We start from the raw sequence: 23,772 nt of genomic DNA on the forward strand, positions 1-23,772 counted from the left end.
AATAATGCTACTTAAAATATATAAACTTTTCAATTATATCATTTTATTGAAATTGAAGTTATTGTATATATATTCATAAAATTTTTGTTATAAAAACTAATACATATATATATATCTTCCAGTTATATTTACTAAAATTAAAAAATTAGTTTTATGCACTTTTTTTAGAAATTAAAAATATTTTATTAAAATACTCTATATATGCTAAAGTAATTTCATAATATAAATGTTTAAAAAGTGGCAAACATTTTAAAATCAAAGTTATATAAATGAAATTGAAACATATTGAAATTATTACTTAATCTTATTTAGATTTAGATAATGATATTTATTTGTAACAGAGAGACAAAGTTCCTGTTGAATAATAATGATAATAATAATAAGATATAAATAAACAACTGTATTTATTTTTATAATATAAGATTAAACAATATTAATTAATGGTTGAAGGATAATTGTAAATTATAGTCATATCATATGTTTTGTATCTTTCTTTATCGCATTTCTTAGAGCATTTATAGCATTTTATGAAAGGAATGCAATACAGGAAGTATCTAATAAAATTTTAAGCCCATCAAATGGAAGATTAACCGTATGCTTTCTCGTCAATAATCGACTAGGCCCCTAAAAGAATAAATGAATAAATGAAAAAGAATAAATGAAAGTTAATGAAATGTATTGGAAGACCATCTTAATTTTAATTGAATGTACTATAAAGAGCATTTGCAATTTTACCGGCTATTTCTTGGACTTAGAGAACGAAGTGGAGAATCTCTGTATCTCCTACGAGATTCACTTCTAAACTTTTCTCGATCATCCCGTCTGTCTCGTTCTCTATCTCTTTCCCGTTCACGATCGTGTTCGAAATCCCTCACATCCCTATCTTTCCTTTCTCGACGGACAATTCGTGGACTACGCCCAGGACTTGGCGTACGCGATACAGAGGAATGTGAATCAGAACTATGACCTTCATAACGATGTCTTCGTTCTCTTTGTCTAAAAATTGTTAAACCAAAATAATAATGATAGAAGATAAGTAATATTAAATTAAATATAAAGAATATGTAGAATAGAGATAATAGCATACTTTCTACGTAACTTCAAAGACATTTCCCGAATTTCATCTTCTCGATCTTGCCTTTGCTGTTCCATTTTTTCAATTCTAAGTTGCTCGGCTTTTTTATCAGCTTTATCTAAAATATAAATATAATTATATTATACTAAAACTACATTTGTTACAGAAGTTTTGATAAATTTTACTTACACTGTCTATTTAATAAAGCTTGCATCTTCTTCTTAAGCCGTTCCTGGGGTGTGATCTTCAGTGACTGAAAAATGTAACTCTTAAAAGTCTGTTTACAATTACTACAATTTTTTTCTGATATGTATAGCAAAGTATAAAATATTTCTAAAATTTTAATATAAATTTTGTGATATCAAAGAATATTATCTGTTACACTTTTTTTATTTTATTCGAAATATTTAAACTTTTTGGTACAAGTAGTTCATTAATGATTTTAAATAAATGAAAATTTCGAAGAAATCTTATATTTATATATAGGATGTTCAGAAAACTATTCAATATATATGTGGTACATAGGATACACCATACTGAGTAAAATAATCTTAGTAAATACAGTTCCAAAGGTGAATATTGGCTTCTTAATATTTATAGAGAGCGTTCCACATGTTTGCCTTCAATTTCTATAGACAATTGGCATTCCAGATCGATGTCGAATTATCCAACAAGTATACCGGATTCGGTTACATAATTCTTCTGTCATTTATCATAATAATAACATAAAAGAGTATTTTTTTCTCCGAAACGGTTGAGCTTTCAACCTATATTTACTAAGTTTATTTTAATCAGTATAATGTGTCCTATGTAACTTAGAAATATTGAATGGCTTTTTTAACACCCTGTATATGCTATTAAATAGTATAAAGTTTCATATTTTGTATAAGTTTAAGATATATTACATATATAATGAAGCTTATATTAAAATTTTAAAAAATTTATTATGCTATTACATATTAAGATATTGATATCAAAAATATCCTATACTGATGACTCTTTTGTATTACTACGTCTACGAAACAAATACATTAAATCATACAAAATTTAATGTTTTCATTCTGATAACGTCAATAGTAAAAATGAAAATTTCACAGAAATAATTTCTGAGAAACTTCATTAATAGAGCTATTAAATCAAATTCTTCGTGGTTTTCTCCTACTGGACATGTATTAAGAACCCGAAATGAATTGATTAAATGTGAAATATAAAGAACGTGATTTAAACGCCTTGTATTATCCAACAGAATGAAAACAAGTAGCACTTGTTGAAGTTCTTCGTCGAGAGGGTAGTTATATAAAGAGTATATACTGTCTTTTATTCTCTGTGCTTTAAGTGACTAAGTAAGCGTTATGGTTCTTACTGACTTTGTGTCCGCCACCAGAATTTGTACTTAACCCTGCTTTTGGCTTGTTCCTGAAATATTTAAATTAATTAAAAGACTCCTTAAAGCTAGTTTTAAAATTGTAGCGTAATATAATTAATATTAAATTTACATGTTCTTGATATTAGTAACCGTTAGTTTAGATGCTGCCGGAGAGACTTTTTCTTCATTATCTGATAATTCTAATTCCAAACTTGATGATTTCCCACGTCGGCCGTAATATCTAATATCATAATTAAAAAGTAATAAACATATCGAAAGTTTCATATTTATTACAATATATATCCTACCTTGGCAGTGCTGGCACTTTATTTTCGACACTACGAGATCGTTTGCATCTGGATTGACTTCTTGATCTTGATCTAGATCTAGATTGAGATTTAGTTCTGGATCGAGATTTAGATACTGATTTTGATGGAGAATAATGTCTTCGACGATAACTATCTCTTGAGTGACTTCTGTTATGTGATTTAGATCTTGATCTCGATCTTGACTTTGATCTGGATATACTGCTTGAAGATGAACTTCTAGATCTTTTTGGACGAGAGCGGGATCTAGACCTAGACCTTGAAATCGTGCGCGAACGAGATCTAGTAAAACTTCTATATCGAGATCTAGATTCACTTCGAGTTCGTGATCGCCTTGAACGACTTCTTGTTCGCGATCTTGTGATTTTTCTATGTCTCGAACGTGTTCTTCTTGATCTAAAAATTATATATCAATTAGTAGCATAAGTAAATATATATAATATAAAAAATATACATATATAATTATATATATATTTATACATTATATATACAAATACTCTTATATGTATGTAAATATCGATGAACTTACCTGGTCCTCGACGCACTTCGTTTCCTATCACGGTTTCTGTACGATTTAGATTTATTAACAGATCGAGAGCAACTCCTAGATCTTGATTTTGAAAGTTTTCTATTAATTGTACGTTCATTAAGTGTTGGACTGTCTGATCTTCTACGTCTAAGGTGAGAGTAATTGACTTTTTTCGAGTTGGAAGAAGTGACATGAGACGAACTTCCATGAGTCTCTTCTTCACCACCAAAACTTGTAATATAAGTTATTTGTCCAGTGTTTATAGGCGAAACAGATCTTGAGCGAGATTTGGATGAAGATTTTCTATAGGGATTGTATTCAGGACTTTCTCTTGCTGCATAACTAATAAGCAAAATGTAAAATATTATAAATATATTTCTGATAATAAGGACTAACTAATTAAGTACTTAATTAATAAACTTATTACTATAGTAATAAGTGTATTAAAATTATAATATAAAAGTGACTACCTAGGTGGACTCATAACTCGACCAATCATCTTTTTTTCTCTAAATGCACGTCTTTCTCTACGTGATCTTCTACCCTGTGATGTAAATTAATTAAATGTATATATAATAATATAATTAGTAATATGTAATTAATAACTTTAGTCATGTTATATTATAAAAAATATATTTAATTTAATTTTATATTTTACCGAGTACATAGCTTTTTCTTCTTCTTGTTTACGTGCTTGTCTCAATGTTTCAGCTTCTTCAAAATCTTGTGTTAAAAAACTAAAATAATCGGCGCCTAAAAGCCCATATTTTTGAGCTACTAAGTTCATTTCATGCGCTTGTGATGGCTCTATTTGAGATACATCTACACAAATATCTAGAAAGAAAAATTAAATGTTTATAATATATAAGACAAAATACTATAATAATTATTTATAGAATATAAGTTATACCTAGATCTATATCACTGTCTTCATCGTCTGCTTTTTCATCAGATATAACAGTATCCAATGACTTTACTGTTTCAGTTATTGGTTCTTCTGTTTCATAATTATATCCAATCGCAACATTATTACATGATTTCTTCTTATCCCTAGCAGAATCTAACTTTGTTGATGAACCAAACTGTTCTTCCAAATGTATTTGGTGTAAAAATTTTTCTTCCGTTACTACATTGAAGACTATTATTTATCAAATAATTTTAAATAAAAATAAAATGTAGATTTTAAATAAATCTCCCACCTCCTAAAAATTCGTTTTGAACAATAATACGATAACGTTCATAATTGATATGTCTGTCTTCACTAGTGAGAGCAATATCTACATCAATAGAATCTGGTGCTTCTGGTATCCAATCAAGATGAGCACGTACATCAAATCGGTCAATAAGATTGTCTTCATTTCCTTGCCAGGGCATCCTATCAATATAATATACATTTTGCAGACGGAGTTATTTATTTATATCCTGCTATATAATAAAATTTTCAAGTATTCTGTTTTTTAACACAATTCATTAAATATTCAATTAATTAGTATATAAAATATTTTTTCATGTACAATTCCTATATTCATGTATAATATGAAAATATTACATATTAAATCTAATTTTCATACCATAATATATCACAATTAAACGATTATATGCATTAAAATTTATTTATAAAATGAAATGATATTTTGACAACACGTGTAATAACAGATTAATAACACAAAGACTTACATATTTGCAGGACTGTCACCAGCAGTAGCAATTGCTGGATCCAAATGTATTTTGCAAGGTCTTCCATGAAGTTGCAAAAATTGAGTAGGATCTGATTTCTAAAGAAAATTTAAATGTGTGCATAATAAAATGGAACATATTTCATGTATGATATGTATATTATAATGTATAATGTATACATGCATATGATTGCGCGATAAAAAGTGAAATGTGTAATTTCCTGAATTTATATCTTTAAGCGACTATTAATAATTATAGAACAGATATAATGTATCTATAATAGACTTAGGAATGAGTTTAAGGTTAACTTAATAATAAAAGGAAAATAAAAATTTTGGTCTCATGAGAAGAGAAATAATGTTAAGTTTCATAATTTCAATAAAATTTACATAAAAATCGTTATTCAATTTGTTTTCTTACAATTTTTTCATAATAATCTCGTCGACGTTCAGCTCTACGACGATAATCTACCAGCATTCCACGAATTTTCTTTTCCTGTTTTCGTGCTTCATGCCACATTCTACCACCTGTCTTTTTTACGGAAAAGCTCATTGTACATATCAAATAATTCACAAATCACTAAATTAAAAAGGAACTTTCATGTTAACACTTTTATATAAGGAATCCAAAAAGTTATTAATTAGACTCTTCCCCTGAGAAGTGGACATATTGCATTTTACAAGCGCTATTCTTCGTTCAGAAAATATAATTCTACTAGAGAGGCGACTCTACGTTACCACATTGGTGATAGGTTGGAGATCAGCTAAAATCTCTTTGCACTGTTACTGTTTTCGTTATATGTGGTTGCACTTCTTAAAATACAATATCCAATGCCTACGGTACAAATGTTAATTACATAATATGTTAGTCTTAATTTAAATTAAAATCCTATAAGCATTGGATTATATTATTATAAATTTATTTTATTATATTGAACTATTATATATATATATATATATATATATATATATATATATATAATATACTTTATATAATATTGTATAATGTATAATATTATATAATAATATATAATATTATTATTATTTATTTAATTATATTATTATTATTAATTTTATATTATATATTATATTATTAAAATTATACATTATATAATATTATATAATATAACATAATAATATAATAGTAAAATAGTATATACATGTAATACATGACAGATTGATCAAAATTTAAATTTTCAAACTCATTTAAAAACAAAAAAAGTCTTTTTCCTTATAATATTCGAATGAAATGATGTAATAGTAATTTTAGCGACTTTAAGCTTCATACGGAAGCAGGCGTTCGCATAGAAGAGATTTTCATTTATTCTGAAAATTAGTTTTTACACAAGGTATGAAATTTATAACTTCTCTTATTGCAACTGTTTAGTATATTATTTTACTTTTAAGTTATTTGATTTTTAGTAATTCAGCAATTTCAATCCTCTTTTTTATTTTTCTGTAGCGCACATTTGGACGAAAAGTGTACAAGAAATAGGTTTATGAAAATCGCTAAAAATTGTTGCTCACTCACTTCTATATACATACTTATATGTATAGCCTATTAATTATAATGAGTAATAAATAGATTTAGTCGAGCTGTTTGTCTAGAAGAATTCCCGAAAATACCGTGATTATTCGAGCCATTACAGTATTCTCCTGCTCTAATTTATTTAGATAGATATTACATTTAAATTATTTTAAAATTGGTGATGAAATGTTATTTACCTTACATGTACAGTATAAGGTATTTATTGTAACGTTTGCCATGACATTTTAGCACTTTTTGCTAATCTGATGAAAAAATCTTTCGGGCAAAAGTTAGTCAGTACTTAGAAGTTAGAAAATTGCAGTAAACACAATCAAAAAAAGTTTTTTTTAATCAATAAAAATTCGAGGTTACTTTAAATTTTTAACTTACTTTAACATTTATTTAACATTACTTTAACATTTTTAAACGGTATCATATAATTTTTCTTATCGACTATTAAAAATGGCATGTATCGAGACAAATTCAATGATGTCATGCATATTTACTTTTCTTCAATAACTTCCTAAGAAAATTATTAAAATATAATGTAAGTTTCCTTGTAAGTATTTACCTACATATGTAAGTACATATTTATCTACTGCATCGTATGTAGCTCTTCTACTCTCACCACGTCAGTCTTTTGGAAATCGAAAAATGATATTGTTGCTATAATAGGTAGATGTTCTAATATTAATAAGTTCAGAATGCATTTATTGTGACAATAACAAGTAGATTTATATTTAGCTAGAAGGTATTACTGGATAATGCTCTGTTTAATTTACGTGTTAATAAGGGAATTTAATAGGTTGATTTTCTTAACATCTTATTGGAAGAAAGCAAATGTGCATGACACCGATGAATTTATCACAATGAACACAAACAATCATATGTTTGTATATCTAGTGTCATTTAAGCACATTATGGTGAATTTCATTTTTTATCGAATAAAAACCTTTTTAGCTATTTCTATTATTGCAATTTGTTATCGAAACTTATTTGACTTATTTTTATTTAAAACAATTTTTTATCAGATTAACGAAAGGAATTGAAAAATCGTGGTGACTGTTACGATGAACACTCTGTATACATATACAAGGTGAATCATAAATACACGTTCATATTTCATGGTATGAATCTACAATCTACATATGTTTATATGACATATTTTTCTTATTTTCACTCACAGGAATATAGGAATATGCTTCTGTCATTTTGAGAAAAAGAAACTGAAATATTTTGCATATTGCCAATTACTCAAAAGTGTCTTTTTAATTGATATGAAGTACGAAATTAATAAGAAACAAGATATAAACATATAATATAACGATCAAGATACATTTAGGATTTGAATTCAAAATTACATTTTATTATCTTAATATGGACTAATATAATATTACGATGTACACATTTAATAGCTTACTTATAATTTATAACTTATAATACATCCACAAACATTGATAAAGACAGTCATAATATTTTGTAGCGTGTTTCATGACTGATGAAGCTATAGCGCAAGCTTTATTTATGTATAAGATATATTTTATCACTTATCGTATCGACATTACAAATGATTGTGTTTAGATTATCTTACCAATATGATTTGTTTAAGGTAATGTTGTGTCTATCGTTTGCACTGACTTTACCCAATTAGTGATCATTATTAAATTAACATTTCCTTTCTCAAAATTGACTTTCCCCTTTCTATACAAAACTTTCCTTAAAATTAATATTAACTTATATCAAAAGTATATTTATACTAACCTAAATTGGCTATTTTTATGACAACTTATACGTTTTTTCTGTTTCAATATTAATATTAAACTGCTTTAATGAAACATTAATATATTTAAATGTATATGTATGCTCGCTTAATTTAGCTGAAATTGATGCATCAGGCTCATCTGTTCTTTATTGATATAAAGAAAAGGAATACAATAAAACGTAATTAAGTTCAAATAACGAATCAAAAATGAATAAACATGAACTTTTATTTCACATGTTTAGAATTTACGTTTTCCATGATATAATTATTAACCATAATACCTTTTACATGTGTAATATTAGCCGATAAGATCTAACTATACTCCGATAAATAAAAACTCGTTGTTTTCTTTTTTACTTTTTACTTTTCATTTACGGATATTTTCGACAAAAATTTAAGTCTTTAATTTTATATAAAAGCTATAAATTATTTATCTGTTATTTATTTTCGTTCTTCAATGCGTTCCTTTCTTCCTTCTTTTTTTTTTTTTTTTTTGACAATACGACAAATTTTCGGACATCATCACATTATTTATTGTGAATTAAAAATATTTTTTTCAATTCTTTCGAATATAAACTGTTTGTTTTTCGAACACGTGAATGTTTATTATTTGCTATAGTATGAGCATTTTTATTGGAATATGTTCTACCTACGTAAGTTTATTTGCATAACAATCATTTTAAGTGTTAAATCGACGAAACTCTTCATTTATGATGAATGAAAAAAATATAATAAACAAAACAATCTCTTGAATTTTCATTGAATTTTTTTCTTATACGAATTATTCGATTCAATGTATCGAAGCTCTTTAAACAATTTGTCGAGAAGCGATTACTTTCACGTGTACATTAGAGTAATATGTATACCTAGTAACTCGCGTTGTAAATCTTTGCCGTTTCATACATACATACATACATATATATATATATATATATACCATATGTATACCTATATATTTATATATGCATATGTATATGTCTGTAGTCTTTACTGCACAAGCAGTCATAAGAAATTCCGTATAGTTTAATTTTCTAATTTATAACAGTTCTTTGCGTTGATATAATTCTTTTAAAAATTTTTTTTTATGTAATTATGTTAAATATATTCTGCGATTAACAGTATGCTATAACATTTTCAATACCACGTATGTTTCTTATACGTTTAACACATGTTATGCAATGAAATGTGATATTTTGTATTGATATTACACTTTTAGAATTTTCTTTACGAATATGCTTTACAACTTTTCAATGTATAACGAAAGTAAATGCAGGGATACATTCAACTAATAAAAACTTCATTAACTTTACTGCTTAAAAAAAAAACGTTCTATCAACAATCACGCAGGGTCAGATCGACAATAATGTTATTTTGCGAATGTTATTAAAATATGGCTAAACAGACACATTCAGTCAGGGTGGTTCACGGTGGCTGTATATTTTATTTTATTTTTATCTTTATATCTATCTATCTATCTATATATATATACACACACACACGTATATATGTATGTATTTATATTTGTATTCATATTTATATTTGCATTCATTTTTATATTTATATTTATATTTATATTTGTATCGATTTCTGCATATATACGTATTTATATGCGTACATATGTATACACGTACATATGCATGTTTTATCTTACCCTTACAATTAGCGTAATGACTAGATAAATTTCGGCCACCCAATATAAACATGTTTGATCCCATATATTTTATTCGTATCATTCCTTTGTTTACCAAATATATGGATAAAAATTTCCATGCCAAAATTCATTTTTTTTTTATACATAGAACATTTGTATTCTAAATTTGTGTCAACGTTTCCGGGCGCAGTCTCCACATAACTCAAAAGAACATTATTTTATCGTTTCCCTTTTTCCCGAAAACTTCGTCGATATACGTACAACACTTCGTATAAGGCGCTATTTTATGGTACGTTTTAGAAATATACGTGTTCATACACTGAATTTGCAGATAAAAAATGATATTAAATATTTCATAAGTAACGAAAAAGCTTTCGGCTAAAAGTAACAACATTACTAATGATGTAAGACTTTTTATATTTTCAAATAATTAAAATGTAAATTATAAAATGACAGAAAAGTACCAAAGATCTAAAAGAAATTTATTTAGAGTTCACTTATAGTAGATGTTTTATGAATGGTATCTAAGTAAGAGAATAAAACAGAAGTACATAATACTATATGTAAATGATTGTGTTCATTTTATGAGCATAAACATCCAAAAGAGTTTGACAGGATTTTTTGATGAAGGGAAACGCGTGTTGTTCAATATTATATGTGTGTATACATTTAATGTGATATGCGATGTGCAACACGCTGCTTACGTCTTTTACAATCGAATATAAACATTCAGAATTGATTTCAGGCTTGCTTTTTCTATAATTCTATGAAAGCACCCATAAGGATTAAATGTATAAATAAATCCTTCATGATATAAAATTTATATCGTTATTGTATCTAGTCGTAAAATATGAGACGAAAAAGGACTGTTTTAAAATAGCAATGAAACAACGTATCTGCACGACATGTATAATTAGATATCAGCTATTATGGCAAGTAGATATAAAATAATCTAAAGAAAAACCGCATACATAGAAAAATAGTACGTGTATAATAGTACGCGTATGTTAAATCTATATAATGGAAAGATAGTTTGATTGAAAGTAAACATAATTATAAAAAATGCAATATATTGAAACTGCAATTGTTGACACGTTGATTATCTCTATCATTTTCTTTATATTATAGAACAAAGCGTTTTTTGTCTTGATATTTATACAAAATAAATTAAAAGAATAATTAAAACACATTTGTGATTTACGAAGTGAAATAAGGTTTTTCTATCAAAAATATTGTAAGAAATGTAACCTTTTCTGAAGATAAAAAAGTATTGAGAATACGTTAGGACATTAGCAAAAATAATAAAATGTGCATGTGTAAAGTATCATATAAATAATCTTTTCAATTGAATAATTACAATTTAGGATCAAAAATATAAAAGAAGTAACTGTTATAAATATTATATATGTATTATAATAATGATATTAATAAAACATTATTTATTATTAAGTAATAAACATTCCAAAGTACATTCCAATGTTGTTAGGAAATATTATTTGTTATTTTCGAATCGGTACATTATGCGTAATGAACTTTTCTCAACCACCTCATATGTACCTATCTCGTATAAATCAAATAATATTCAACGTGCGAACAATGTGAGTTTTTACTGAACGAAGCAAGAATTAACATCATTTTTTAATTCATATATTTCTAATATGTATCGCTATTCTGTTCACTGTATTAGATCTAAAGTAATTTCCATTTATTTAAAATATCTATATTATGCAGATATGCAGTAAAAACCTTGTGAAGCAAAAGCAATAATGATTTCCGAATGATAATATTGGGCGAATAAATAAATGTAAATTATCTTGCGTTAAATAGATTATAAACAGCAGCATTAATCGTCTGCGATCAAAAATAGTATTTCTTGGGAAACGTATCGAGTGGATTTATATTATACAAAATGTATTTGTAAGTTCTTTCTAACTTTTTCAATGCAATTCCAAAAAGTGTAAAACATTTTAAATTGAAATACGGAATATATAAATAACCAGATATTAATAATTAAAACCAGATTTGTTATCGTACATAGGATTGTATAATTTTGAAATAAACATACAAATATAAAATTATAATTTATATAATATGTCCACTATGAATGCACAATTGAACTTAAATTGAAGTTCTTAACGACAATAAAAGATTCTGCGAAAATATTCTCCATTAAAAGTAATTTATATAAAAATAAAATATATATTATTCGTAGGAATTATTATTATTATTAATCTTGTTTTAAAGACGTTTCTTCTCTAAAAAATAAATCTCGAAAAACTTTTACATTTATCCTTGTTTTCGATTAATCATAAATTATCATGAATTCATGTGTTTACGTTCGATATAAAATAAGGAATTGAAAAAAAGCGCAATGCAAAATTTAATATATTTTTTACAATTGAAATTACGCGTTTCGGAGAAAAAGATTAATTATATATGTATATATCTTTTCCGAAACGTGTAATTTCAATTGTAAAAGAAAGATATGAAATTTCGCATTGCGTTTTTTCACACACGCACGTACGTGCGCGCGCGCACACACATAATATATATGTGTATATATATATTATATGTGTGTATATAAGAAATATAAATTACATCAGTTTACTGCAAAGTGTACATTGGTGTATGTGGATTTATCATTATAGACTTTTGCTTTAATAAATGAAGCATATTTCCCGACGGAAATGATGACAGTAATTTTGAAGAATCTTTATAGAGCTGAATTATAAGGTATTAGACAAAATGGAAGAAATCAACTTTTTATACCAGTATACTGTTTGATAGAATTGTATTTCTTGATAGAGACATATACTTAAATTTAAATAAATTTTAACAAATTTACACAAAACTATTGCATTATATGTATATAAGCATTTTTATTTGATTTATTAAATTTTTATGCGTTGAGAAACATAATTTCTTTGGTTGCAGCAATGTTCCTATAACTATCTTTAAAAATGTGCTGTATTTTTGTGTGCATTCGACAATATTAAATTGAATTTTTAAATTAAAACATTGTTTGTCATTCATTTCAAATAGTGTTCCAACGAAAAATTGTCAAATCATTCTATTAGAATTAAGATGGTAAAATTTTCCACTCAGATCCGTTACACAAGCATGCGCATATTTTTATTTACTAAAACATAACTTTTGTATATGTAATAAAACATAAAAAAGTTCAATTCCAGGGCATTATAAATGGCACTGATTAAATGCAGACAAAATAAAATTAGTATAAACTACATTTTTGTACATATTATTTGATATTACAACAAACCGGTTTAAATAGGATTTGTAAAATCATATAATTCTTTAAGCGGCGAAATTATTATCCGTTTCAATTGCTTTCTCTCACATTCACTCTTTCCTTTGTAATCGCTTTTCTTTTTGATTTCCTTTCTATATTTGAAAGATGTGCTATCGTGAATTTTTTTTTTTTTGTTTATGATAAAACAAAAATTCAATAAATAATAAAATGTATTCTATAACATAGATACTTCAAGGTTGCATTATTTTGTAAAATATATTTATTTTTACGTATATCATCTTTGGAATACACAGAATAGCTATGCAACAAAATAAGATTGCTTTAGTCATTTTTTAAATATTTTGTTATGGAAAAAAATACTATAGAAAGTTATAAATATAGTGCTGTATAATCATTGCAATTCAAATAATTATGAAGAGGAGAAAATAAAAAGAGAAGAGAAAACATTAATATGGTAAAAAATTTGGAAGAATTCTTTTTGCGAGAAGCACATAATTTTGCACTTAACTTACACTAATCAAAAGGAAAGTTAATCGAGAATTTTATTAATAGTATGCAAAAAATATCGCAGTTGATGTATTTCTTATATTATGAATTTATTAAACGATGGCATATTATTTAGAAAGTCTCTTTTTGAAGCAAATATTAAGTTTTAATCAATCTTGAGGTACCTATATACATACATGAATTATTTTAATTTCTCAATATCTTAATAATAAAGTAACAAAAATGGAAATAAAAGGATCTGGAAGTAGTACTAGATAACAAAAATGAAGAAAACACAATCCTATTGTACAACAGAAAAAAGAAGATATTTTCCTTGAGATAATAAAAATATAAAAGCAAAAAAATAACGAGGAATCTCTATCATGAATTTGGTATTGTTGTTTACATAAAGACCAAAAGTAATTTAAGCTTTTTTTTCGTAATTTCACTTGTAATCTTTTACAAATATTAAGCTTGATATTCTATGAAAGTTTCTTTAGAAGACAGAAATTATTATGAATTGAAATTTGATATGCGCAAAAAGGAAAATTATTATTACGTACATATCATGATAAATAGTTAAGAAAATCATGCGATCTGACATATCATATTTAATATAGTTATTTAATGTACTTTGGCATTGAAATTTTATCAAACTTTCATTAGAAATCTTAAGATTTGCATATCGCGTATCTGTCGTTAGTTGAGGTGGAAAGCTTCCAGCAAAAAATTGATGGAACTCAATGGGTGCTGATGCGCGGTATTTACATAGAAGAGAACTCCTCTCCATGTTAATATTATTTAGTTACCATTTGTAAATGTTAATAATTTTTCAGTCGCAATATTACATAAAATCGAGATTAAAACGTCTTTTTCTTTTAAGTTAATTTATATTCAATAAGTAAAGAGTATCTTCTAAATAGTTTAATAAGATCATGTTTCAATCGTGATAACTGTAAATGCTTGTATAATTAATGAGATTGCTCTCGCTTGATTACATTAATTGTGAAAAAATGATGGAGTAATATTGCACCATGTAAGTCGGTTACGACTGACGACATTAAAATATCATCATCCATCAGTAATAAAAATAAGTGCGTTCATTTTTACGCAATATGTTACATACAGATGTTGTTTTGTTGATCATATATTTACTCCAATAGCAATTCATAGAGTGTTATGTTCAATTGTTAAACAAAATCCTAAACTTAAAATTTAGAAGTAAAATTCTAAAAATAATTATTCATATTTCCTGTATTATGGTATCGATACACAGAAAAATATTTTTGTATTTCCTAACTTGAAATTTTGTTGTTAAAGTTTTTTTTATCTTACAATAATTATCAAAGTGTAAGTAAATTTAAATTTAGAATACAACATTATGGAACGACATCTTGTTAAAGTATATTTAGCGTTATAATGTTCGGTATAATAATTTTCACAAAGAAAGAAATACAGAATTTTCGATAGTACATATCGATGCCCATACAACGTTGAATATTAAATTTCTTTCTATGTATCAATAATACTTGGTATTAGTAATTCGATTTGATCGAAGTAATTGTTAACAACAACCAAAAGTATTCCTTTATCAAAAAAGATATAGTTCTAAAAAAGGTCACTGTAAACAAAAATTTTGTTGATGTAATGAAATATTACACGGAGTACTCTTCAGTATAACTACCGTGATATTTATCGCGACACGTCGTATTCGAAATATTATGTAGTAGACAGTAGATCTTAATATTAGTAAAAATTAAAAAACTAAAGAAATTGCAACTCGCGGATAGAAAAGATTAAATAAACGATGTGATTTAACATGAAGCCAACAAAATATATGAAGGCCCTTCCAGAAACATACTCCGTCGTTAACTATGTAATGTACAGAGAGTTCCAGCCCTGCTCTAAACGGTGGTAAAGAGCTTTGTGCTATGTATAATCGTGTGCACTGCATATTTCGCTTTTCTTATCGCGCATGGAATGCGATTCTCGATGCTGATTTCGCAACATATATTATTTCTGTATTCATTGTGTTCGAATACATGGAATTTAATTACTCAATTTTTTGTCTTCCTCTCTGTATTTGTTTCGCAAAAAGAGCTTCTGTAAATATAAATATCAATTTACTTATCATTTCCTTTTTGTAATAAATTATGTTTTCATAAATATACATTACAAATGTACTATTTAATAAAGATTTGTTGAAAACAAATATACACAATGAATGAAGATATACACAAATGTATACATATATAAAGTGCAAGCAACACAATTATTGCTCTTTACTTCAAAAGTTGCTTACATTACAGTCTTTGAAAATAAATATACAATAACACCTTTTTCACATATATAGTAAATAATTTTCCCAATACATAAAATATTCCACTATTCTGTAAGGCGATAGAAAATAAAAACACATTAGACAATGGTGAGGAAGAATCAATGAAAATTCATCAAACGTATTTTCGGTTTGCAACAATTGGTTGTAGTTTCAGCATCTGGATATTATTTTTTAATAGTTGTACGAATACTAGACTGGAAAACAGACATAGAGAATCTCATTCATAAATAAAATGTTTATGTATATATTATGTATATATATATATTTTTTTTTTGCTTTATGTAAATATTCAATATATTAATATTTGTCGCAACGTGTTTACGTAAATTTTGTTGCTTTGCTAAGCAGGAGCTGGTGAGAATATACGAATAGAATTTCACAAGAATCGAAACACAAAGCAATTTGCGTAGAATAAATCTGTACAGAGAGTAGAGTATTGAATAATATGGTAGTGGATGGCGGATGTATTGTCTGTTCACTACGCATATCAGCCAGGCAATCAAACGCTTATATGTACACTGGAGATTCCTGGCCAGTTAGTAGCCTAAACATCGACGTGGGCATCGTTTTCATTAATATCTGAAATAAAATACAATTGGTAAGAAGCGTATTATAATAACAATTATTTTAAATACAAATGTAACTTCCAATATATTGCAATAACTTGTAAGTTATGAAAGTGAATGTCTTTGAGGATAGGAATAAATTAAAAAAGAGAAAGATGATACATACTTCGCCGACGGATGTGGCAAGAAGATTGACGATCTTCTCGTGGGGCACGGCGACGACGCTTTGATTGTTAATTTCGATAATCCTATGACCCACTCGAACACCTCCTCTTTCAGCGATACCGCCTCTTAGTAGACTACATATTACTCCATTCTGTACACTAAATCCTAACTGATACTTTGTGTCAGGTCTTTTGATTTTGACCTCGACTACTGGCGCGCACGGAACGACAGTTAGCTTGACGACTGTCTGATTTTTGGAATTCTTGATGTAAGTCTGACAAGTGGAGAGAGGCAAGCCAACTAATGAAACACCATTGATGGCTATTATCTGATCACCAATATTTAATTGTCCGCAACGAGCAGCCGCTCCAGCTGGTGCCAAATTTGCAATTACAACTGTTGGTAGCATAGAACCCCATCCAGATTCAACAATAACTACACCCAAAATTTCGCCTTTCGCCTTGGGTACCACAACCTGTAAATGTTCAATAATACAAATTTGTTAATTTCAATTAAAAAATCATACTATTTTACTTAGTCTCTTTAATGAATAGTCTTTTATGAAATGATAAGTATGATCTATCTAAACGTTAATTTCAATTTGAAAATTATTTTTCATGCATAAATTGGACGGGGGACCCACGCAGGATTTTTTAAGAAAACTTATCTCTGCTAATATCTTTGTTCGTCATTACATATATTAGGTCAATTAATAAATTCGTGCCACTTATTATTTTGCTATTTAGAAACATTTAGTTTCGATATCATTTGCATTTTCTTTAAATGTCAATGAATAGTTCGATCTAAATTTGAAGACTTTGAAATACTTCTGGAGTTAATAAACTTCGTTAATAAAGTTGACAAAGAGTGAATGCAAAGATAAAAAGTGGCAACGGCGAAAGTTGCTCGTCTTACACTTAGCCTTCATTTTCTTTAAAATTCTGATCCAGCTACAGAATAATTATTCATCTATATCAACACAATAATTCTTCAGAAATTCTGCTGACCAAGATTAACTGTAACGGATAAACAAGTTTGACCATTGCCATTTCTCATCTATACACTTATTTTTTTCAACTTTCCTATCACATTTGCCATAAATGCTAATAACATCTTTTGTTCCTTAAGAGATGCTCTGAAATGTTCTGATATTCAAAAATGGCCACATTTTAACTCTTCTTTCAGAATAGGTACAATCAAGAAACTATCTAGCGCGAGAGAAAACATTTATTATAAAAGGTGCAAATATTATTCGTAGTATTGTTCATACAGTTCGTTGCTGTATTTCCTTTATGATATTGGACGACATTAACAGATCAGAAATTACACTCGCGTCAGAGTGGTTTTTGATAGTTTATTAGACAGAATATACTACTAGATTATATATAGTATAGAAATTAATGAATTACCTCTTTTTGCATTTCCTTTTTGGCAAACATCTGTAATTCGTCACCGAATATTTCTTGAGAATTGAGTACTTCCTGATAATCCATTTCTTTTACGAAACTATGATCTTCTATTCCATTTGCTTTAAGGAATTCCATGTAAGCTACTTGAAATGCTTGTCCGATGCTTTGTGCAATAAATCGGGCTTCTTCGCTTTCAAACACGTGACAAATCATCTTTGGAGTTCTGTTGATTTTTGGCGCCTCTTCCATTTCGTGTGGTACAAATCGTCTTCGTGCCATTAGCACCACTACATCACCAATATCTGCTATGTAAGATATTGTTCTTAACGCGTGATCCATCATGATCTCTTTTAGATCCGTATTCAAAACCATGATCTTTTCCGTCGAGATGAACAAATCAACTTCTGTACTTGGTTGAGTTTCGCCATCCGGTGCCTGTACGCATAAATTTTTATTTGTTTATATTTGAATGGCATACAAAATTAAAGCACTGAAAGTCTATTTTACGTCGACGTAATAGATTCAATGACAACAATTACGAATTTCTCAGCTGAATCAACGATAAGTATTTATGCAGTAACCTTTTGAAACTAAAACGAAGAAATTCAAACAGAATAGTATAAAAATATTATACGATTGTTCAACTGATGAGTGGATGTAGCAAAATGAATCTGAAAATAAGGGAATTCGACTATTGTAAACTCTTACTTTTTATATTACGCTACTACCTACACTATCAATAGCTTTCTTCTTTACAAACAGAGAGATTAACCTTTAATTTTTATTCAAAAGGAATATATGTATGTAACTACTGATAATATCTGTTTTTAAACCAACACATTTGTCGTTTGTTTGAAAAAGTTTTTCATAAAGGCAATTATCAAATGTAATTATAAATGAAATTAAAAAGTACGCTGTAGTTCTGGATTTGTTGGTCTGAAGATGTCTTCTATTCTATAAAATTACAAGTATTATTAGTAAAATAAATTTATTAACGTGCTTTCGAGTATTATGTATATTTTTCAATATGTATCTTGCATCACATATATTGACAGTGAATTTTTTATGAATATTTTCAAAAATATTTGCTTAAAAAATAAAAATTGTCAGAATAAACACTAATTATCTTGTCGTTTTTATCTCAATATCAATTTATTAGCAAACCAAATAATTTAAAGCTTATCATAAAAGTATTGTTTGTATCATAATGATATTGTCGCCGAATTCATTAAAAATCGTGTAGAGTAAAAGTACTAAATGGAAGTTCCTACTTTCAACTACCTACATATTTTGTTTTATCTTATATCTTTGTTACACATGAAAAAGATGTTCAATTAAAATGGTATTGTAAAAAATACGTACCAATGCCTATCACGAAGAAGCAGCATGTAGAATAAAATAAAGGAAGCAATTAATTAATTAATTGAGATTAACAATATTATACAGTAAAGAACAGTAAGAAAAGATGCTGTAAGTTTACTATATATCATGTTTAAATTTATTGCAAGGAATGATGCACAATATTGAAAATGCGATTGTTAGTAAGTTTGGTGAAATAGAATTCACGTCCATATGTATTTTTTCTATACTAATAAACTTGAAATTCGAAACTTCCGTAAACCTGAGAGTTTAATAAGAAAACCTAATCAAATATGTGTGTCACGTATAATTGTGAAAAACATTATACATTCAAAGTACAATTCGTTTAAATAATCACGTCTAGTTACACCAATTTTCATTGACAACGAGTAAATTTAGATAATTTTCTCCTACATTATCTTTGAAATATTATAATTATCTTATCCTTCTATCTTATTAATATGTATAAAAGTTTACTTTCTTGTTCGTTTTTGCTTTAAGCTCTGATTTTGAGTGTTTTCAACTTATAAGAAACTGTTACTTGATAATATATCAGTCAGTGTTGTGAGACGGTAATAATCACTGAATTTTACTTCAATTGTAATGTAAATTTGGTAAGTTAAAAGTGGCTCCTTAAGAGAATACGTACATAGTAGGTAAATAAGTAACAAAAACATAAAATTATTAGAAATTGGAAGCTACACTTTAATAGCGTCTCTAGCGACGATCAAACGGCCGTAAAACATTTTGCCTAATCTGAACACTCGCTAGTATGCCACGCTCCATGCGTTGAAATCTGCATCAGCATCGGACTTTGCTTATTAATCAGAACAATATACGATTCCTGCACAGATTGCTGGTCCTATACAGGCGAGCTTTTCGCGCAAGACTTAATTATTCTTCCTTTCACGTTCTTTCGTGCGGTTGGTTCCTCGCCATAAACATTGTTTTTCATTTCTTTTTACGGAAGGAAGCGTCTCTTAGAAAACACTGTAATTTGATCAAGCAATAGTTTCATTACTTTTGAAAATAATCAATGTCTGACAAGAGATGTCTAACATTATCGATGTTGCGAGATGTTGCCATTCTTGTACATATCCTAAAAGGTATCGTCATACATTTTTGTTACAATCAACGAGAAAAAAGACGATGTCAGAAATGTCAAAAGCTTGCATACACCTGACAGATTTTCGTAGTATATTTTTTTATGGAATAATGTCTTTTATTAAATAAATTATTTTTTGCATCTTCTATTTATTACTTTATCTTGTTAACTGTAGCATTCATTACAAAGCATTTGCTGTTTAACACTACGAGCTACCTAAGAGTTTTCATTCTTCAATACCTAATTTGCTATTTAAAGCGCTAAAATTCTTTCTTTAAAACGAAGATATATTTATTAGAATATCGGACGAATAATTAAATTTGAAGGATTCAAGAACTAAGGTAAGTAACATGTACGTAAAATTTGAGTACTCGTTGTCAGTGAAAGAAAGCGAAGGTGTAATGTAAAGAGAAACGAGAAATAAAAAAAGCAATCTGTTGCAGGTAGGAGAGTCGAACATAACAACGATTATAGAATAGAATATAATGATACATCTAAGGGTTGGAGGGCGGACCTTGATCTTAGTCACAGCCTCCCGCACTATGTGGTTGTTAAGGCGCTTACGTCTCCCTTCCTCTTCAACTTCAACCGATCCGAGAAAGTGAAGCCTGAAAACGGTGGTGGGCTCCATAGAGCCACTGATCGGGGCCAGTTTTGGTTGGAGCCCCACAGTCTGCGACTCGGACTGGCCCCCACCAGATGCGTTCCCTATGAGTTCTTCACTCGAGTCGCATTCATCTTCCTCGAAGCTTCCTTGCGATGCAACGCTGCACCGACCAAACCCTTGCTGCCCCCCATAGTTTAACAGCGTAGCCTGCATACCCGTAGCCATTGGCCCCTCCTTCCGTAACGATAAACAAAACAAATGCTCTTGCTAGTCACATTACCACGCACCACCGACACCACGAGCAAACGCGGACAATTTTTTCGTCTTTTCATTTCCCACTTTTATTTTTTTTTTTTTTGCTTTTCCTCTACAATGCATTTACATTTTTCAAATTTACTGTCGTTCTACTCTCTCCTCTATCGTACATTCTTCACCATGACAAATACAGAACTAAACTCGATTCGGAGCAAAGAAAATTCATTACGTTTGATCTTAATCGGCTTGTTATTTTCCTTTCACCGAATACGTACATAAATACATTAATACACGATCGGTATTATATTTGTTCTATTTCGTGTTTTGGTTGGAGCAAGTGTGTTACGGAATAACTTGACGTTTGTTAAATATTAACTTTCAAGTATCGGTATGATGGAAATCACACACAGGTCAGATCGAAATTCGCGTGAAGCGTTTGAAGTATAAGCCAACAGACTGTACAGAACCACTGAATTGTATACGATAGAAGCTGGTACTGTATCATGCTTCGAGATGTTGGCATTCATCATCTCACACAGAGAATGTCCTATTGCTGTTCAAATTTAGGACATCGTGCAGATCTGTACAGATCTATACATTTTTAGGATTCTTAAGAAACATTTGAACATTTAACAAATTTAATAATATTAATTTTCATTGAGTTTCTAGATGTAAAATCGTATGTGAGTTACGAATCATTTCCTGATATATTATGATCATATATCTTGAAATCAAATTATTTGCAAATTCTTTGATTATACGGCACCTTATAAATATCAATTATAAAAATAAACTGTCCGACAAGAATTATAGAAATATTAACAATGCATAACTATCAATAATGTTTTAAAACTAGGTCTTGAAGCAAGTTCATCTTTTAACGACACATTTATTTTAGGAGGCCGTGTGTTTCTAGTATTTATATCCCCCGTTTCAGATTCGAAAATAACGCAGATATATTGAAATACATATATCGCGTTCTTAATAGAAGTGACGTTACATCGAAAATCCATCTTACGAGTATGCTTCTTCTTGTTGCTAAGTTGATTATCAGAATAATGTGTTATTATGTTCAGAGAGCGTACTTAGTTTCTTGCATCTTCGAGTTGTGTCACTTTCGAAGTTAGAGTGTGATACGTGCAATATTCTTTCTTTCCTCAAAAAGTATCTAAAATTACCTTACATATGTACGTGTTACAGTGAAATATAATAAAATATTAGCTTCGTTTCATCAAGGCCGACTTTTACTTTTTATTATATTTTTTTGTGCGCTACAGATATTGCCGCGTATAAAGAATTTCAAAGGCAAATTGAAATTAAAGCGTGACATTCTTATTTCGGAATTAACGTATTAGTTTATACGCTAATGTGAAGCACACAAGTCCATCAATATAAATGTACTTTATACATTTTTTTTCTTCTATACTGTGATTTATGTTACACGAAATTTTTATAATACACGATCGTGCAGAAAGAGACATAGTGTTGCGTACAATCTACGAAGCAAAGTAGGGCAGACAACTATGTATACACAAGAAAGTAATCGTAAAGGAGCCGAATAAATATGCCTCTTTTTCATGAATAATACCAATATATTTAAAATACATTGTCCGAATCTTCCAAGCATGTAAATACATGCATAGTAAGTTAATTTTTACCAATGCAATCATACAACGATTGCTTTTCATTGTGCTTTGGTTTGCAAAAGCCATAATCTTATTTTCAAATCTTATTGTATTAATTTATCACTGGTATATACATGACATAGTTAACAAAAGCAATGTTTTTATTTGTTTATATTTATAGATATATGCTTATATTTGGTATTTTATCCAGCTCCTATCCGAGACAGATAAACACAGAAAAACATCAAAATCACATAAAAAAAGTGAACGATAGGTAGGTGGTGGTGGTGGTAGTAACATGAGGAAGGGGTGACTATTAGAGAACATTCGGACTTTTTACGTAGTGATCAATTTTAATGCAGATCAATCCCCAAATTAGTCTTGTGTACAATCAAACTATGTCTTAGTATTCGAATATTTTCTAAAAAAATTCATTTGTAGAATGATTAAATAATATTGTGTAATTATGTATATAAAAATGCTTAGGTGAAAATGCGAAGAACTTTCAAAATTATATAAATAAGAAACAATAGTTCACATAGAAGTTGTCTAATAATGAGAAAATTATTTTATAATGTCTAATTTGATAATTAAATGTCATTTCAGTACACTGTAATATTTTTGCTAATTTATTTATTAGTAGAATATTTGACTTAATACTTTTATACAA

The 23,772-nt window shown here is 28.2% G+C and overlaps 2 protein-coding genes across 10 annotated transcripts in view; both read right to left on the bottom strand.

Annotated features, from left to right (window-relative positions):
- Positions 1–387: 387 nt before the first annotated feature.
- On the bottom strand, positions 388–5,671 carry LOC132908402 (CLK4-associating serine/arginine rich protein-like). 2 transcript variants are annotated; one of them, XM_060962390.1, is made up of 14 exons: positions 5,394–5,670; positions 4,974–5,071; positions 4,496–4,671; positions 4,207–4,422; positions 3,955–4,130; positions 3,767–3,840; positions 3,297–3,638; positions 2,750–3,163; positions 2,572–2,682; positions 2,443–2,491; positions 1,265–1,328; positions 1,088–1,193; positions 736–996; positions 388–624 (listed from the first exon to the last, which is right to left on the bottom strand). In XM_060962390.1, exons 1-14 carry the CDS (start codon positions 5,523–5,525, stop codon positions 606–608), a joined length of 2,238 nt encoding a protein of 745 aa, XP_060818373.1. In that variant the 5' UTR covers positions 5,526–5,670; the 3' UTR covers positions 388–605. The 2 variants fall into 2 exon arrangements, with proteins under 2 accessions (XP_060818373.1, XP_060818374.1); XM_060962391.1 differs by lacking the exons at positions 388–624; positions 736–996 and having other exon boundaries at positions 2,439–2,491; positions 5,394–5,671.
- A 3,057-nt stretch (positions 5,672–8,728) lies between these two features.
- The window catches only part of LOC132908030 (uncharacterized), a 39,121-nt gene continuing 24,077 nt past the window's right edge, over positions 8,729–23,772 (bottom strand). For 7 of the 8 annotated variants that reach the window (XM_060961562.1, XM_060961566.1, XM_060961565.1 and 4 more), the window contains 3 exons: positions 18,152–18,586; positions 16,744–17,217; positions 8,729–16,590 (listed from right to left, as the gene is read on the bottom strand). In XM_060961562.1, coding sequence (XP_060817545.1) covers positions 16,519–16,590; positions 16,744–17,217; positions 18,152–18,586 — 981 coding nt within the window. In that variant the 3' untranslated portion in view covers positions 8,729–16,518. Of the gene's footprint in view, positions 16,591–16,743; positions 17,218–18,151; positions 18,587–20,347; positions 21,457–23,772 lie in introns of those variants that run through there. The other variant, XM_060961568.1, reaches the window with a different exon arrangement.

The sequence above is a fragment of the Bombus pascuorum genome, chromosome 6, assembly GCF_905332965.1.
Source record: "Bombus pascuorum chromosome 6, iyBomPasc1.1, whole genome shotgun sequence".
Taxonomy (NCBI): domain Eukaryota; kingdom Metazoa; phylum Arthropoda; class Insecta; order Hymenoptera; family Apidae; genus Bombus; species Bombus pascuorum.

Excerpts from the sequence above, each read along its gene's own strand:
- LOC132908402 (XM_060962390.1), bottom strand. The coding sequence starts at position 5,525 with ATGAGCTTTTCCGTAAAAAAGACAGGTGGTAGAATGTGGCATGAAGCA. Across the intron at positions 4,423-4,495 it reads TCAAAACGAATTTTTAGGAG|TAACGGAAGAAAAATTTTTA; the intron begins GTGGGAGATTTA and ends TCTTCAATGTAG. Across the intron at positions 997-1,087 it reads TCTTTGAAGTTACGTAGAAA|ACAAAGAGAACGAAGACATC; the intron begins GTATGCTATTAT and ends AACAATTTTTAG.